At 46.4% G+C, this 16,893-nt stretch overlaps 1 protein-coding gene across 1 annotated transcript in view; it reads right to left on the bottom strand.

The window, feature by feature from the left end:
* The window catches only part of LOC106563041 (AP-3 complex subunit beta-1), a 57,624-nt gene that overhangs the window by 23,722 nt on the left and 17,009 nt on the right, over positions 1 to 16,893 (bottom strand). Inside the window, exons 9-22 of the mRNA XM_014128254.2 lie at positions 16,588 to 16,685; positions 16,405 to 16,459; positions 16,041 to 16,112; positions 15,873 to 15,935; positions 15,293 to 15,425; positions 14,116 to 14,225; positions 13,815 to 13,991; positions 12,542 to 12,728; positions 11,560 to 11,690; positions 9,659 to 9,812; positions 9,390 to 9,537; positions 5,983 to 6,130; positions 4,388 to 4,436; positions 4,039 to 4,142 (exon numbers count right to left, since the gene is read on the bottom strand). Of these exons, the coding sequence (XP_013983729.1) occupies positions 4,039 to 4,142; positions 4,388 to 4,436; positions 5,983 to 6,130; positions 9,390 to 9,537; positions 9,659 to 9,812; positions 11,560 to 11,690; positions 12,542 to 12,728; positions 13,815 to 13,991; positions 14,116 to 14,225; positions 15,293 to 15,425; positions 15,873 to 15,935; positions 16,041 to 16,112; positions 16,405 to 16,459; positions 16,588 to 16,685 (1,629 nt within the window). The remainder of the gene's footprint in view (positions 1 to 4,038; positions 4,143 to 4,387; positions 4,437 to 5,982; positions 6,131 to 9,389; positions 9,538 to 9,658; positions 9,813 to 11,559; positions 11,691 to 12,541; positions 12,729 to 13,814; positions 13,992 to 14,115; positions 14,226 to 15,292; positions 15,426 to 15,872; positions 15,936 to 16,040; positions 16,113 to 16,404; positions 16,460 to 16,587; positions 16,686 to 16,893) is intronic.

Raw genomic sequence — 16,893 nt, 5'->3', positions numbered from 1 at the left:
AGGGGAAGGGATGGAGAGAGAGAGAGAGAGAGAGAGAGAGAGAGAGAGAGAGAGAGAGAGAGAGAGGGATGGAGAGAGAGAGCGCTCGAGAGAGAGCGAGAGAGGAACAATAGAAAGAGGTGAGAAATCTCACAACAAAACGTCAAAAGTGTCAAAAAGCAAGATAAAACGGGCCCAAGAAAACAAACGTGTGAAACGGTGAGAGTGAAATGAGGGGGCGAATATAACTCCTCATTTCTGAAATGGGAATACACACACACACGGTTCTGAGAGGTGTCAGAAACACGTTGTTTGACAGGAGATAAGGCGGGTCAGACGAAAGGAGAAGGGAGAGAAGAGATGTGTGTGAAACATTTCTCAGGGCTGTCATGGCGTGTGGAGAATCAGGTTTGAAATACAACAGGGTGCTGAAGAACTGGAAGCCAAAAGTGCCGTCTCTGGGGCGTTACCGCCCTGGATCCCTAACTGACTCAGCGTTCAATGACACTGCTTACTTTAGTAAAACAGAAACTGGCTAATCACAGTCAAAGGGTCTTCTTAATACAGACGGCAGGTAGCCCAGTGGTTAGAGCGCTGGGCCAGTAACCGAAAAGGTTGCTAGATCGAATCCCCGAGCTGACCAGGTAAAAATCTGTCATTCTGCCCCTGAACAAGGCAGTTAACCCACTGTTCCCCAGGTAGGCCGTCACTGTAAATAAGAATTTGTTCTTAACTGACTCGCTTTGTTAAATAAAAAATATACACAAAAAAATACAGTAGGAGAGGTGGTAATCTTCATACGACGACACAGAAGAGGAGGTTCTCAAACCTCCTACGGTAACAGTCAGCCTTGACGTGACGTTTCTGTGTTGCGTACCCTCAGACATCCTGGACACACAGACAGGAAGGGGGGGGGGGTCAAACAAACATTTGCCAGCGCCCTCACACTCGCCCGTCACGCCAACGAGGGAAATTTATCGGGCCACTTTTGCCCGTGTCAGAGCAGTCGCTGTCGATAAAGCTGGCCGTAACGTCTGCCACCCCGTCACAAAGCAGATTTACCTTCCTGACAAGCACATCCTTGCCTCCAACCCGCGCTCAAGGTCCTGTCTAACACAACCCGAGAAGAGGGAGCGATACAGAGAGGAGGGCAGGATAGGACAGGGCTTTAAAGGGCTTATCATCACCAATTTCACACAACGGACAGTGACGGCTTAACGCACACAACCCCCCCCCCCCCCGGAGGCATCCCCCGGACCCAAAGTGTAAATAACAGCAGGCTAGGAATGTAACCTTGACTCCCCTGTGGCGTACACACAGGGTCTCTCTTTCTGGCTCTCCTGGACTTGAGGGAAGCTGACAATGGGGGGAGGAAGTTGATTGAGAGGCTTTATTATGTCTCAACTTAAAGGATGCTACTGTGATGGATGATACACACACGCCAGTCACCTTCAGGGCCCGGATACACACACACACACACAACGCGCTCACTCCCTCCCGGCATCCTCTCTGGTAAATGACCTGAAAATCCCGCTGACATATTCAAAAAGGGGCTAACCGTAACCGGGCGTCTGGCGAGCATGTGGACGCATAAGATGTCCAATTTAAAGAGAAAGAGTGCGTGTTAGGAGATGTACGAGGACGTATTGAAAATCCATTTCTGCTTTTGTGACATTGGCGGCTTGTTACTTCCGAAAGAGGATGTCATTACGTTGTGAGACTGCGAGAGAGAGAGCGATGGGGAGAGAGAGAGAGCGATGGGGAGAGAGAGAGCAATGGGGAGAGAGAGAGCGATGGAGAGAGAGAGCGAGCGATGGATGGAGAGAGAGAGCGAGCGATGGATGGAGAGAGAGAGCGAGCGATGGAGAGAAAGAGCGAGCGATGGAGAGAGCGAGCGAGCGATGGAGAGAGCGAGCGATGGAGAGAGAGAGCGGCGATGGAGAAAGCGGCGATGGAGAGAGAGCGAGCGATGGAGAGAGAGCGAGCGATGGAGAGAGAGAGCGAGCGATGGAGAGAGAGAGCGAGCGATGGAGAGAGAGAGAGCGAGCGATGGAGAGAGAGAGAGCGATGGAGAGAGAGAGAGCGATGGAGAGAGAGAGAGCGATGGAGAGAGAGAGAGCGATGGAGAGAGAGAGAGCGATGGAGAGAGACAGACGAAAGGTGTGTAAGAGACGTGTGCCCCCCCCCCCTCAGTCAGTCAGGAGCTGACAATTAATTGAGTCAGTCTATCAGAAGACCTTGACTAGAAGGAGTCAACTCGACAACCATATTAAGCCAACAGGAGTTAGTTAGCCCAGAGCCCAGACAGAGGTTAGCTCATCTGGGGTAAATCATCACCGAATGTGATTTTGTTTTAAGTGATTCATCTGGTTACTTTCAAACCATCATGGATAGTTATGGTACAGTACACCAGTTTAATTGAAGCCTTTGCATCAGGGACTTGATTCAGAGACAGACAGAGAACCCGACACACTCACCCAGCCACATCCCATCAAAACCAAACGATTGCATATTGCACTATTTCCTACAGGGCATTTAAACCTATTTATACCCAGCCAGTGTGTGTGTGTGTGTGTGTGTGTGTGTGAGAGAGAGTGGCAGGTAGGGGTGTGTGGAGGGCAGGGCTGCTATATTCCAGCCTTTCCCAGTCCACTGCTGATTCATAATTAGACCTGAACCCATCGCGCCCACACCGGGGGAGGTCAGAGTGGGGAGACGGGGGAGGAGAGGCCCGTCTGATGGGCACCAAATGAACAAATTATGATGGCCCCCTCTGGGTGTGATGGGGTCAAACGGCCCGCGCCCTGCTGCTGACAGTTCAATTTCCCCCCAACGCAGCCCCATTCGCCCAATGCTAATTATGAATGAAAAGTTATCAGCCTTAGTCAACCCCCCCACACACACACACACGGAGGGTGTGTGGCAGGGTGGGTTGGTTAAAAAGGCATTTGAGAGATTCTCTAATGTCAAAATGTTATTAGAGAGAGAGGGAGCATGAAAGAGAGAAAAGAGAGAAAGGGGAGAGAGAGAGAAAGGGAAAAAGAGGGGGGGGGGGGGTCAGAGACGGTGACCAGGGTTAATGTAAATATCTTTGATAACCAGGCAGTAATTCTCTAAAAAGGGCCGAAGCGCTCAGCTGAGACACACACCGCTTCTGCGGGCGGATTGGTATGATATAGAAAAGACACAGGGGTAAGTGTGTGTGTGAGAGAGAGATAGTGAGTGAGTGACACTGCGCGCGTGTTTGTGTGTGTGTGTGTGTGTGTGTGTGTGTGCGCGTCTGTTCGTACGCTTTTGAAAGTAAGTATCAATAGAGGGTTTTGAGGTTATTTACCCCCCAGTCTATGAATCCTGATGGCCATCATGTATGTATGCATAGGATTGACTCTCAAATCAGACGCTGATGCACAAACAGCCCCCTGTTTAATCTGCAATTCTATTCTCCATTACTGCCCGGGCTTTCACCTTTCAGTACACACACCACTCTGCATACAGACAGGCCTGGGAAGGGCTGTCAATCACACACGCACACACGCCTTGGACGAGTCATGACAGAACAATTCAAAAAGGACACAAAGACTGGCTACATGAGGGAACTTCTTCCCCGAGGGAACTTCTTCCCCGAGGGAACTTCTTCCCCGAGGGAACTTCTTCCCCTCTAACGGATTAGCTGATTGGTTGGTCACGCACGGTCCTCAGCTAAACTAGCGCGAGGCCAACGCGCACACAGGTGGAAAGAGACGGATGGACGGAGGGTGGCATCGGAGGCTGTATGAACAGGGCAGATAGAGAGACAGAAAAGCACAGGCATTGCACCTGGATGAGAAGGAGGGACGGGGAGGAGGAGGAGAGAGGAGTACTAAATATGTTCAGGGAGGAGGAAAAAAAAAAAGGTCAGTAGCCAACCTCAGGAGACATCTCAGCCACCGGAGAGACCCGACTCATTCAGAGACACTACTGGATGCTGTCTCTCTCGAAGCTCTGTCAACCAGACACACACAGGACCCAGTGGACTTACAGAGGGAGGGATAGACAAACCAACACAGACAGTACACACACCTGTATGGTGGAGGAGATGTTGGAGAGAGACAGGCCTTCCAGGTCTCCGAGCAGGCTGGGGGAGAGGACAGACATCTTGGGCCGGGTCATTGGTGTAGGAGTGACTACAGGACAAAGAGAAGGCCCGGGGACCACCCTTACGTAAAATGTATGCGCGCATTACTGTAAGTCGTTTAGGATAAAAGTGTCTGCTAAATGGAATATATATATAAATAAATAAATGGGAAATATATATTTTTTTTTTATTACGGCAGAAATAGGCTTAATTCCCACTGGAAATATTGTGACGACAACAGTTGATGTTGATGTTACGTGCTGTTACGTGCTGTAGTGCAGACAGAAAACGTACAGTCATCCAAATCCAACAGGGACACCTCCTTCGTTGACTTCACCTCCATCTAGGGGAAGAACAGATACCTACGTGAGAAACAAACTCTAGAGCATACAGATATCCACTGGCTTGGAGCAGGTGCTGGAAAACAAAATAAATACTCATTCAAATGTGCGACCCTTAGGTCTTTGTTGGATTGGGAAACAAATGTATAGTAAAACACACTTGGCAGAGGACAGAACGGTATATCATAACATATACAGTTTCCCTTTTTAGCTAAATGTTTCAACGTGAACGGCGAGACGAATGAAGGATATAGATGAAAGAGATAGAGGAACAAGTGGAGGAGAGAAAAGATGACAAGCAGAATATTGGAAATAAACGCCGTATGTATTGTTTAGGGGTGGGGGGGAGGGGATGTGGCCTACGCTACCTAATTTGACTGACAGCGTCAATCCAATGTAACATGACATTTCTAAACATATCTGCTATGTACATAAAATTCAATTCGAGATCAATTCTATTTCGCAGGCTGCTGTGCATGCACACAGTACATCTGAAGCGTGTCTCTGATCTGCATGGGCCAGCAGTGAGGCGTGTCCCGTCACAACCCGATGCACTCTAGTGACTACCGCCAACCGCCAGGCCAGGCTTGTCAAACGGCGACTCGGAATATTAGGACGTGCGTCGCCAGATCTACACTACAAACGGGCAGCATTAAAAACGCTCTTAAACATCCGAGCGCTTTTACGGCCCTCTCTCGCTCTCCATGCCCTCCTAACCAACCACGGCCCTGTTCACATCTTATAAAAAGAACCGTAAAATTACACTCTCCTTACTGCGGGATCCACTAACAGACAGACAGAGCGACAGAGAAGGTGTAATCGTGAAAACAAACAATGAAGTTCGAAGGCGTATCTTATCAAATCGTCTCTGATTGACGCTTGGTGGCGGTATAATAGAGAAGGAGCCCTTGTTTGCAGGCGGAGTGAGCGAGGTGAAAGAAAGTGGAAGAGCAAAAGAGAGATGCATAGGTCACAGAAGCAAAGTATGCAAAATGAGAATTTCATAGCGGAGAACGAAAGAGAGAGGGAAGGAAGGATGAGTGAAGGAAAAGAGGGGGGGGTTGAGGTAGAAGCAGACCAAATCCTATTCCACTGTGTAGAATCTGATTTCTCGGCCTCCACTAGCTCGGAGAAAGACAGTGGGAGAATCTCAATAGCATACTCCCTCGCGTCCTCTCTCCTCACCACCTTCTCAAAACCCATTGGATGACAAGGCCAGAAGTCCCTGCCATCGGACCTTCTCCTCCAATGGGATTTGAGAAGGTGGTGAGGAGAGAGGATGCAATTGAGATTCTCCCACAGTTCACGCTAACACATTATATAGCGCTGTACTATGACAAACAGAAGGTTGGTTCAAACAGTCTTATTTACAGTGTGGAGAAGAGCTCAGATTGGCCACAAGTCAACAGAAGTTCAGACTCAGACCATGGCCTCAATTCAATCAGCTGCAGGTAAAGGAAAACCCCACTAGGGGTTATTTCTGAGGTGTTAACCATGTTAAAACTGACGCACCCAGCAAGCGGTCGCCCTCACGGTTGGTTGTCTCACCTTGGGTTTGGCTTTAGACTTGGTTTTCTTCTTGCGTTCGGTGCCTGAGTGGGAGTCTGCGTCGGAACCAGATTCGGAACCAGACGAGGTCTCTTCTGCAGACGAACTGCTGGCTTCTTTAGGTACGTTCCCATTCTCATCCGAATCACTGACACGGAGGAGAAATAACACGAAAGGGTGTTAGAGAGCTAAAACTGCCTAATCACAATACAACTGGGGGGCTGGTACAATTACCGTATAACCGACGGTTATGGATGAAGACAGTCATGAAAATAAAATAACCGTCGTGACTTTTTGTTGTTGTTGTTGTTGTTGTGGGACGACGGGATGGACATTCTTGTGGTTGACTCCGTTGTAACAATTTGTTGCTCCTAGCTGAAACCAGCGAGGTGTTGGAGCAAACAAGTCTTCGGTTGCCTAGGCAACGCCCCCCTTACCGCAGCAACAGCACACAGAGATAGAATGATTAAAAACTGGCTTGGTATCCCTTAACCCTGGCAATTTGACTGGTAAACTCGCAATGGCTGCCCGGTAATGTGATGCAATAATTTCCATGTAACATTTTCATTCAAATTACGTTTACTGATGCGGCTTGTGCAATGGAATGCATTTGTTTTGTTTCGTCAGTGGAGTTGAATCAACAAATCACAGCACAGATTGATGGGTAAACTTTTTGCTTTTACTTCCTGCTGTGCTCTTATGGGCTAGGTGGAAAATCTATAATTTCGCCTATGGGTATGCTTGCAACGGAGTAAACTGAAGTAAGCTTTATGCAATATGTATTTTTTTTGGTGCGGAACCATCACACCATTTGTTTGTCTGGGTTCGCGGGGTTTTTGTGCAGCGCCCAAGCTTCTGGGACAGCTCGGTGGTCCCCTTTTTATTACACTGGCAATGGCCGCCAGTCCACCCGTTATGCCATTAAACCATTATTAAACCATTATTAAACCATTGACTTTCTATGGCAGCACATGTAGCCAGGAGTTGCAGCAAAAAATTAATTGGCTGGCCAATAACCGTCATCCAAAATTCCATGAGCGTCTTCTATACGTACCTGTGAGATTAAGGAGTGCATCTTGAAGGCTTATTCCGTGGATGGAAAACAAAAAGAGTAATATTACAGCGTCAAAAGATGGAATCCTTAGTGGTGAAAACTGCCACTACCGTTTGCTATATAACAAACAAGTTATGGCAAACAATGAACACTGGGTTTTTCCCCACTCCGACATCATTGCACGCGTGATCAAACAGGAGAATATGTACCGAAATGACATTTGGATATGGCGTTGTGCGATGCTCCTCATCTCCACTTCGACAACAAAACATAACGGCCTTGGGGCAGACGGTGGCGCTGTTTCCCCTACCGCGGATTCCATCTACAAACACACATTGAAATATAACTAACTTGGGGTTTTCCTATATTAAAACATGAAAAGTTTCATTATAAAAAGGGGAACACGTTATGAATCTATCCATTAAAGGCACTCTAACCAAAACCCTTTCCACCCCCACCACGTACTGCAGTCTGCTGGAGCTCATGCTAAAAACTCTGTCAGAACAACCAAGATCAATCTGTTTTGGTTTGCCCACTTAATTTAATATCGCTTTCGTTGAAACTTTTTTCTCCTCCTCCCTCTCGCTCGCTCTCCTCTTTCCATCTCTCTCTCCAATTTGTCCTGATAATGAGTGTTTACTCGGGCTGCCTGGGATTTTCAGCTGTTAAATTAACGAGCAGAATTGTGACGGTAACTGGCTTTTTAACTTGGCCGATGATGAGAAGCCAGTATTAATTTGGCCTACAGATTTCATTTGTTGCGAACAGGAAAAAGCGATATAAATCAGAGCGGGCCTGATTAAGCCCTGCCTGGAATGACTGGGCCGTAATGAGGGCATTATGCTGTGTTTGTTGTGGAAGCACTGGGGTGAGCTGGGATAATTACTGTGGGTGTGTGTTTGAGAGCGAGATAGTGTGTGTGTGGGATAGTGGGTATAGCATGTGTGGGTGCGTGCGTGTGTGGAAGCACTGGGGTGAGCTGGGATAATTACACCCTCTAATGGAGGGAACAGGGTCAGCTGCCGGCCTGTCACACAGCGCGAGCAGGTAGGGTGTGTGTGTCTATGTGTGAGAGAGCATTGTGTGAGAGAGTGAAATAGAACGTGTCAGGAACAAAATTTGCCAGTGTGTGTCTGTGTTCAACAGTAATGTCTCAGATCTCATTCATTGCTACCACCAGGAAGCTAAATGACCAATCCACAGCTGCACTGCCGTATGAGAGCACTTTACAATGGAGCACAATAAAGCAAAGTTCCTCTTTTCAAAACTAGTTGAACGGCTATTTACCACAGGGGAGATGAATTACACAGTAAATAAATATCACTTGCCTCCAACCAAATTCATTTGAATTTCTTGGTCCTGTGCGGTTGTAAATCAAACAAAAACACCAAAAGTTTGAATTTCAACTTTTGAATTAATATTGAGCTGTGCGATTAGCTGAAACGTCGTTTTATTTCCTGTAAAAAAAACAACAAAAAAAATCGACCAATGAGTCTAATGCCATTTAGTTCTGGTATTTTCTGTGAGCTCAAAGCACTGTGTTCGGACTTAGTAGGAAGTCGTCGTTTTCAAAAGGTTTACCGCAGAAAACGTGGTACTTAACTAAAACGGCCATTACGTAGCCTTCTTCACACACTCAAGAAAGAGAGAAAAGCGTGACATGAGGGAGTGGGACAGAAATTATAACAGTTGCTTCATGAGGTAGCCCCATCTCTAGCCAATAATACATCTAATTGACTGATAGCTGGCATTAAAAACAGGTTTGAAGGTATGCCTTATGTACTTTGAAGAACTACTAAAATAGTGATTTCGTCCACCAGCTAGCTAGCCTAACTAGGATGACTCATTGGGGAGCAGAGCAATAGATGGTGGCTGCTACTGCCTGAGCAGAGGTGTGATGACTCGGCATGAAATACCAAAGTCATATGAAAATAATGGAATATTACACAACTGAAATGTGTTAAAGTCATGGGATAACAGATGGGTAGTCATTAGCATTGCTTTCATTAATGAAACTGCTACTAAAGTCATCATACTAAAACAAATATTTAACATACCCAACTAAAATAATTTTTTTAAGTCATGTGAAAAACCCCCCCCCGAATAAGCGATAAGCAGCAATGGGCTTTTATTAATAGTTGTATTCTGTGTTACAGAATTCAACTGACTTCATATATTTTTTTGCAATAAATGCATTAATCATAACCCAAATCAAAAACCGTGAGGAGTGTTCAAAGACTGAGCCGACCTCAGAAAGCACTAGCCCCTCAGCACTAAAATAGTGAATCGTACAAGGGTGCCAACATACCTAACCGCCACTGTACGTGTTGAATATTTCATTATAGTGTGGTACCTGTCTTTGACTGTCTTCTTCTGTGGTTTCTTCTGTTCAGAGTCGGACTCACTGGAACTCTTCTCCGATTGGCTGGAGGACTTGTCGGACTCTTCACTGCTCTGACTACTGCTCTTTTCCTCATCGCTCTCCGCCTCACTGCTTGACTCTGTAACACACACAAACACACAGGTTCATCTCGTACGATTATGAATACAACCTTGACTGGCATTGCAAACACTTACAAAATAACATTATACTTTATGGTACACACATGGACAAACACAGACCTTCACTACTGCTGCTGCTGCTGCTGTCATCACTGCTACTGCTCCCTGAGGCCTTCTCCTTCTCCTCTCCAGAGTCAGAGTAGAACTTATCATCTGATGACTTGGACAGCTTGGACTTTCCAGTCTTCCCTAGCGACGGAGCCCACTCCTTCACCTGGCAACGGATTAGGAAGTGAGGTCAGAGGAAGGGAGGTACAGTAAGAGGAAGTAAGGAAAGATTGAAACAAAAAGTACAGTACCAGTCAAAAGGTTTGGACAAATCTACTAATTCCAGGGTTTTTCTTTATTTTTACTATTTTCTGCATTGTAGAATAATAGTGAAGACACCAAAACTATGAAATAACACATATGGAATAATGTAGTAGCCAAAAACGTGTTAAACATATCAAAATATATTTTATATTAGAGATTCTTCAAAGTAGCCACCCTTTGCCTTGATGACAGCTTTGCACACTCTTGGCATTCTCTCAACCAGGTGCACCTTGATAAAAGTTAATTTGTGGAATTTCTTTCCTTTGAGCCAAACAGTTGTGTTGTGACAAGGTAGGGGTGGTATACAGACAATAGCTCTATTTGGTAAAAGACCAAGTCCATATTATGGCAAGAACAGCTCAAATAAGCAAAGAGAAACATTACTTTAAGACATGAAAGTCAGTCAATTCGGAAAATTTCATGAACACAGTAGGTGAATGGATGATCTCCGCATGTGTGGTTCCCACCGTGAAGCATGGAGGAGGAGATGGGATGGTGTGGGGGTGCTTTGCCGGCGACACTATCAGTGATTTATTTAGAATTCAAGCCACACTTAACCAGCATGGCTACAACAACATTCTGCAGCGATACGACATCCCATCTGGTTTGCACTTAGTGGGACTATTATTTGTTTTTCAACAGGACAATGACCGAATACACACCTCCAGGCTGTGTAAGGGCTATTTGACCAAGAAGGAGAGTGATGGAGTTCTGCATCCGATGAACTGGCCTCCACAATCACCTGACCTCAACCCAACTGAGGTGGTTTGGGATGAGTTGGACTGCAGAGTGAAGGAAAAGCAGCCAACAAGTGCTCAGCATATGTAGGAACTCCTTCAAGAAAGCATTTCTCATGAAGCTGGTTGAGAGAATGCAAAGCTGTCATCAAGGCAAAGGGTGGCTACTTTGAAGAATATAAAATATAGTTTGATTTGTTTAACATTTTTTTGTTTACTACATGATTCCATAGTTTAATGTCTTCAATATCATTCTACAATGTAGAAAATAGAAAAATAAAGTAAACCACTGGAATGAGTAGGTGTGCAAACTTGTGACTGGTATTTTATGTGGACACTTGCTCATCAACATCTCATTCCAAAATCATGGGCATTAATATAGAGTTGGTCCACCCTTTGCTGTTATAACAAAGTTATAAGACCAACAGTCTTCTGGGAAGGCATTCCACTAGATGTTGGAACATTGCTGTGGGGACTTGCTTCCATTCAGCCACAAGAGCATTAGTGAGGTCGGGCACTGATGTTGGGAGAGGTCATTGTCATGCTGAAACAGGAAAGGGCCTTCAAACTGTTGCCACAAAGTTGGAAGCACAGAATTGTCTAGAATGGCAGTTTTGAACTCTGTAGGGAGTGTGGCAACCGAGGACAGACAATTTTTACATGTTACGCACTTCAGTACTCGGTGGTCCCGTTCTGTGAGCTTGTGTGGCCTACCACTTCGAGGGCTGAGCCGTTGTTGTTCCTAGATGTTACCACTTCCCAATAAAAGCACTTACAGTTGACCTGGGCAGCTCTAGCAGGGCACAAATTTGACGAACTGTTGGAAAGGTGCCATCCTATGACGGTTCCACGTTGAAAGTCACTGAGCTCTTCAGTATGGCTGTTCTATTGCCAATGTTTGTCTATCCTTACCGGCTCAATCACCTCCACGTTCCTCACTGATTGGTCAGGAGCCACGGCAGGCCAATCAGAGAGCTCCAGGTAGCCGCTGGCTTTGGTGTTGATGGTGTGGGACAGGGTTCCCAACTGGTAACGATCACGGTCTGACAGAGAGTGATGGAGGGGAGAGGAGAAATGGAGAAGACGGAGAGAGGGAGGAAGTAAAGGAAAAAGGGTAGACAAAGAGAGGGGAAAAATGTCAGAGGAGAAACATAATGAGTAACATTGGAGGAGGGAGAGGGGGTGAGAGGACGAAGGGAAAATGGTGGGGGGGATAGAGGGGAGAAAAGAGGGACGAGAGAAACATAATGAGTAACATTGGAGGATGAGAAGGGGGTAGAGAAAGAGAGGCAGGGGTCTCAATGTCACAGCAGTGCGCTCTCAATCAACAGGACAGAGTGTAATTGGCATTAAACACTCTGAAATGTCACTCTATACACACACACACACACACACACACACACACACACTGCTGTTTAATAAAGGGTCCAGGAGCCCACACGCACAAGAGTAAAACGATTCTCCCTCCCTAATGGTCAATATAGGAGGTGTAATCAGTCAAAGTGCCTGGGGAGGTCGGCCTTCTCTAACGAAAAAGAGAGGGAGAAAAGAAATCAAGAGTTAAAAGGGCGAATATTAAGAATGACAGGAGTGGTAACGTTTTCCATAAACATCTAGTAGACGCAGAGACCACCGCAGAATAATAATGTTTCGGAGGCGGCTTCTGTCTTTCTCTCATTCAAGTTAACTGTGTGTGTGTGTGTGTGTGTGTGTGTTATCTGCATCTCAAAGGTTATCATTAGCCAGGTAATAATTCACCCATCTCATCAGAGCCGGGAGAGAGAGAGTGCCCTGGACCCTCTGCCATTCACAGACTCACACCAGCATATTAAAAACACCCTCGTCTCCTAAAGGGCACCCTATTCCCTGTTTAGTGCACTACTTCCAAAGGTACCTTTGTATGTGGACTCGAGGACGGGCGCTGGTTTGGGCGCCAGCAGGATGCGGCGGGCGTACTTGCCGAGTGCGCCGCTCTTCTCATTGGGCACGATGAGCTGGCGGATGAAGCGCGTGCGGTCTCTGATGTCATAGTTCTGGTCATATTTCCCCAGGTTCAGAATGTACTGGGTCAACAACTTGGTCTGGATGTTGGGAGAGACAGAAAGAAAGAGGGAGATATGGTGGGGGAGAGAGGGAAGGAGGAGAGGGAGAGAAAGATGGAGGGGAGGAAGCGGGAGAAGGAGCAGAGGGAGATCGGGAGAGAAGACGCCGCCAATCCAACATAAAACAAAAACACACAGCTCCATTAAGGTAAGCTCATGAATCAGTACGGCGCTTCACGCTACATTTTCTTCATACAAACACTGTTCTCCTCCAGCCTGCTCCCCCTCTCCAGCTGTATGAGTGACAACCTCTCTCTGTGCCAGGTGGGTTTATGGTCCGAGATGGGGAGCGCTTGCCTTTAACATATATTATTTAGGGAGGTATAAAAACAAGTTACTACCCCCAGAAGGACGACATTAGCACTCTCTCACACTCCCTCTCTCTCTCTCTCTTCATCCCTTTTTTTTTACCTCTTCCCTCGCCGTCCACCTCGAATCTCTCACCATCCCACTCCCTCTTCCCCCAGCCCTCCCTCCGTCCATCCATCCTCATCTCTCTGAAACATTAGCGAGGGGAAAGAGGTCTAATAACGTGCTCATTTGAGGAGGCAGCAGCAGCATCTGCAGTGTGGTCATAAACCCAGCCTGGCCGCCATGTTGCTTTGCATCTGATAGAACGGATCTGTAGTTACCAAACAGAGGCAAGGCAATGGCACGACGCGCAACATTAAAGCTTGCTCTTAAGGAAGCGGGGAAAACTAGATCGCAGTAGCCAAATAACAAGAAACTGGAGGCTAATGACGTTTTGTTTTCTCCTCCACCATAATAAAAGTTGAATAAGATGAATTGTTTTAGGGCAGAATAATGCTGCGACGTGTACTGCTGACTCGACTGTTCTGTGTAGCTCCTGTTTAGCGTAGGCTAATGTACCTGTTTGGAGTTGGTGAGGTAGAGTGTGTAGCTCCTGTTTAGCGTAGGCTAATGTACCTGTTTAGCGTAGACTAATGTACCTGTTTAGCGTAGGCTAATGTACCTGTTTAGCGTAGGCTAATGTACCTGTTTAGCGTAGGCTAATGTACCTGTTTAGCGTAGGCTAATGTACCTGTTTAGCGTAGGCTAATGTACCTGTTTGGAGTTGGTGAGGTAGAGTTTGGCAGCCAGGTTGACAGTCTGCAGCTTGACGATGTCCTCCTCGGAGGTGAAGCTCTTGGCCATCTTGCGGAGGACGTCGGGGGCGATCTGAGGGACCCTCTCACAGTACTCTCCCATCAGCCACAGGATGCTGGCCCGCGCCATCGGCACCTTGACACACAAGAGGGGTTAGTCCTGTTTAGTTTTTTTTTTGGGGGGGGCGTGCATTTTGAGTCCCGACTCGCTCGGGCGCAACAGCAAGTCCACAGACGCACGGAGGTCGCGGTAGACGTACAGCGATGTTGTCGAAGAGCTTGGCCATGTGTTTGATGATGTCACTGTGCTGGGTGGGTTGGGTCTGGAGAAGCTTCTTGATGACCACCACGCTCTCAGCCACCACCGTCTCTGTGAGGGGACAACACATTTCCAGTTCAAAACGTAACTAAAGGTAATGTAATATATATACGGAATCCCCAAAAAGTAGTTATTAATCATGAGGAGGGCCATAAACAATTACTAGTTATTGTTTATGGCCCTCATGATAAATCATAACTTTTTGGGGATCGTTGCTGCATACTCCAAGAAAGGTTCAAATCTCACCTTTCTGGTCATTTTTATCAATTGCTGGGTGTAGTCACAAGGAGGACACAAGCTGAAGTACACAGTACAAACATAATACAAATATTGTATATGATGTATTGCCTATTCAACAAAAGTATGAAAAAGGCTTGAAGTTACATATGTTTTCTAAATATAGTATAATAAATGTATAAAATGACTAACAATGAGATTTCACCTTCCTTATAACTGTAAAATACATATTTGTATATTGTGTTAGAGAAAATGTGCATAAAATGTGCAAAACGTCTGCCCCCATCGCGTCTCACAGAGCTCTAGCTTGGCTTCCTGAACTCGTCAGGGACTCGCCTTTCATCTCATTAATCTTGTCCCTGACAAACAGAAAGTTGTTTGTTTCAAAATCAATGAATCATTTTTTGATTACTGGCTATACATTTTTTTTTTTTAAATCGATCTCTGAACGTGCCACAGCTACAAAACCAATCTCTCCTGCTGCATTACAATGTAAGGATTCCAGGCATATGCAATGTTAGTGGCTGTGAAGTAGTGTTCAGCCAGGTGTTGGACACTGGTGTTGGACACTGGTGTCAGATTTCACACCTTGCTTCACACAGGCAGAAGAGACATATAATCCTCTGTCCATGAGAAGCAGGGCTACCGCTCAATGCAAACCACTTCAAGCTATGGTGTCCACATATCCATTTAGAAGAACTTGTACCAGAACCACGCAAGTGCCTAAAACTGGAGACTTTACATCTAAGAGGTGAAAACAATACATACAAAAGAGAGGGTTTGACATATAGGTCCAACTATGAACAGGAGCTGGACAAAGACAACCGATGGACTGATTCTCTGGACGAAGAGGACCAATCAGTCGGTCAGTGGTTCCGTACCGTCTCGGTTGGAGAGCAGCAGCACCAGTCCTTGGAGGCAGGTGTCTGTCACCTCAGAGATGTTGGTGGCACACCTGCCGATGGCCTGGATGGTACCGGCTGCAAACTGCTTGTCCTGGCTCTTCACATAAGTCTGTTCAAAGCACAAGGTGGAGCCATTCATTGTAGCTAAAAGGTGATAATATATGTGGAACTGCTGCCAGTGAGGGAACGGGATATTGTGTATGGAGAGAGAGAGAGACAGAATGTAACAGAGAGAATCATAGAGAGAGAGAGAGAGAGAATGTAAGAGAGAATAAAAGAGAGAGACAGAATGTGACAGAGAGAATCAAAGAGAGAGAGAGAGACCGAATGTAACAGAGAGAATCAAAGAGAGAGAGAGACCGAATGTAACTGAGAATCAAAGAGAGAGAGACAATGTGACAGAGAGAATCAAAGAGAGAGAGACAATGTAACAGAGAGAATCAAAGAGAGAGAATGTTACAGAGAATCAGAGAGAGAGAGAGAGAGACAGAATGTTACAGAGAATCATAGAGAGAGAGAGAATGTAACAGAGAGAATCAAAGAGAGAGAGACTTACCTGGAACTCTCTAAGGATGGTTGAGATGTTGGCTTCGTTGGCCAGGCTGGTCAAGATCTCCAGCTGGGGAGACAAGATAGGTCTGATCACACACTCACACACACACACACACACACCTGACCTCATGGTTTACTTTTACATTCGCTTGGTCATCACGAGGGAGCTTACCTTGAGTGATTTGATGTGAGTGGCATCTGTGGATCTCACATAGAAACTCTTCATGTAAGGCTCAAACATGCCCTGGCAGGAGAGAATAAAACCAGAATGTTAATTCATAATAAAAGGCAGAGGCCGCGCGACTGGATTGAACTGCTCTGCCCACCGCTTTGTAATACTGCAATGTTATTCGTTCAAAACCGACGGCCAAGTTTGCCCAACGTGTCGTTTATTAGTCACAACAGAAGGTAGTAGTCCACGTCGTCACAATCGTGACGTTTACAACGGACAAAGTGCGTACAACATGTCGATCATGTGACAGGTAACACACACACCATTATCTGTCCCGCAGCAGACACTGAAGAGAGGAGCTTACCTTCCTCTGGATAGACATGGTGGCTATGTTCTGTAACACAATGTACTGCACCTCTCTGACAGGGAGAGACAGAGGGGAAACATTATGGAGTACCTTTTTTTTTTGTCCTCACAATAGAGACAGACACACAGAGACGGAGAGAGAAAAGAAACAACAAACGTAAAGAGAGGGTTTGGGGTGTACCTGTGGCTTCGGAGCAGTCTGACCAGTGACTTGGTGATGACGCCGACCTCGTGTTTAGGAGCCAGGTGCCAGTACAGCTGAGCTACTGACACCACCACCTGAAATGACAGACGTCAACAGGTTTTTTCCCCCTCCAACATGGCCGCCCAGCCACGCCTCAAATACAGGCGGTTGTTTCTCAACTCCAGTCACGCCCTTCTAGCCTGGTCCCACGTTGAATTGGTGCGGTCTTGCCGAGTCCTGCGGTTATTGTCATGCCATTGTTTGGCGTCATAGACCCTAGGATTCGGCAAGACGATACAAACA

This window comes from Salmo salar, chromosome ssa11 (assembly GCF_905237065.1).
Source record: "Salmo salar chromosome ssa11, Ssal_v3.1, whole genome shotgun sequence".
Classification (NCBI taxonomy): domain Eukaryota; kingdom Metazoa; phylum Chordata; class Actinopteri; order Salmoniformes; family Salmonidae; genus Salmo; species Salmo salar.
Note: the sequence above shows the minus strand (reverse complement) of the source record. Positions and strands in the feature narration are given on the sequence as shown.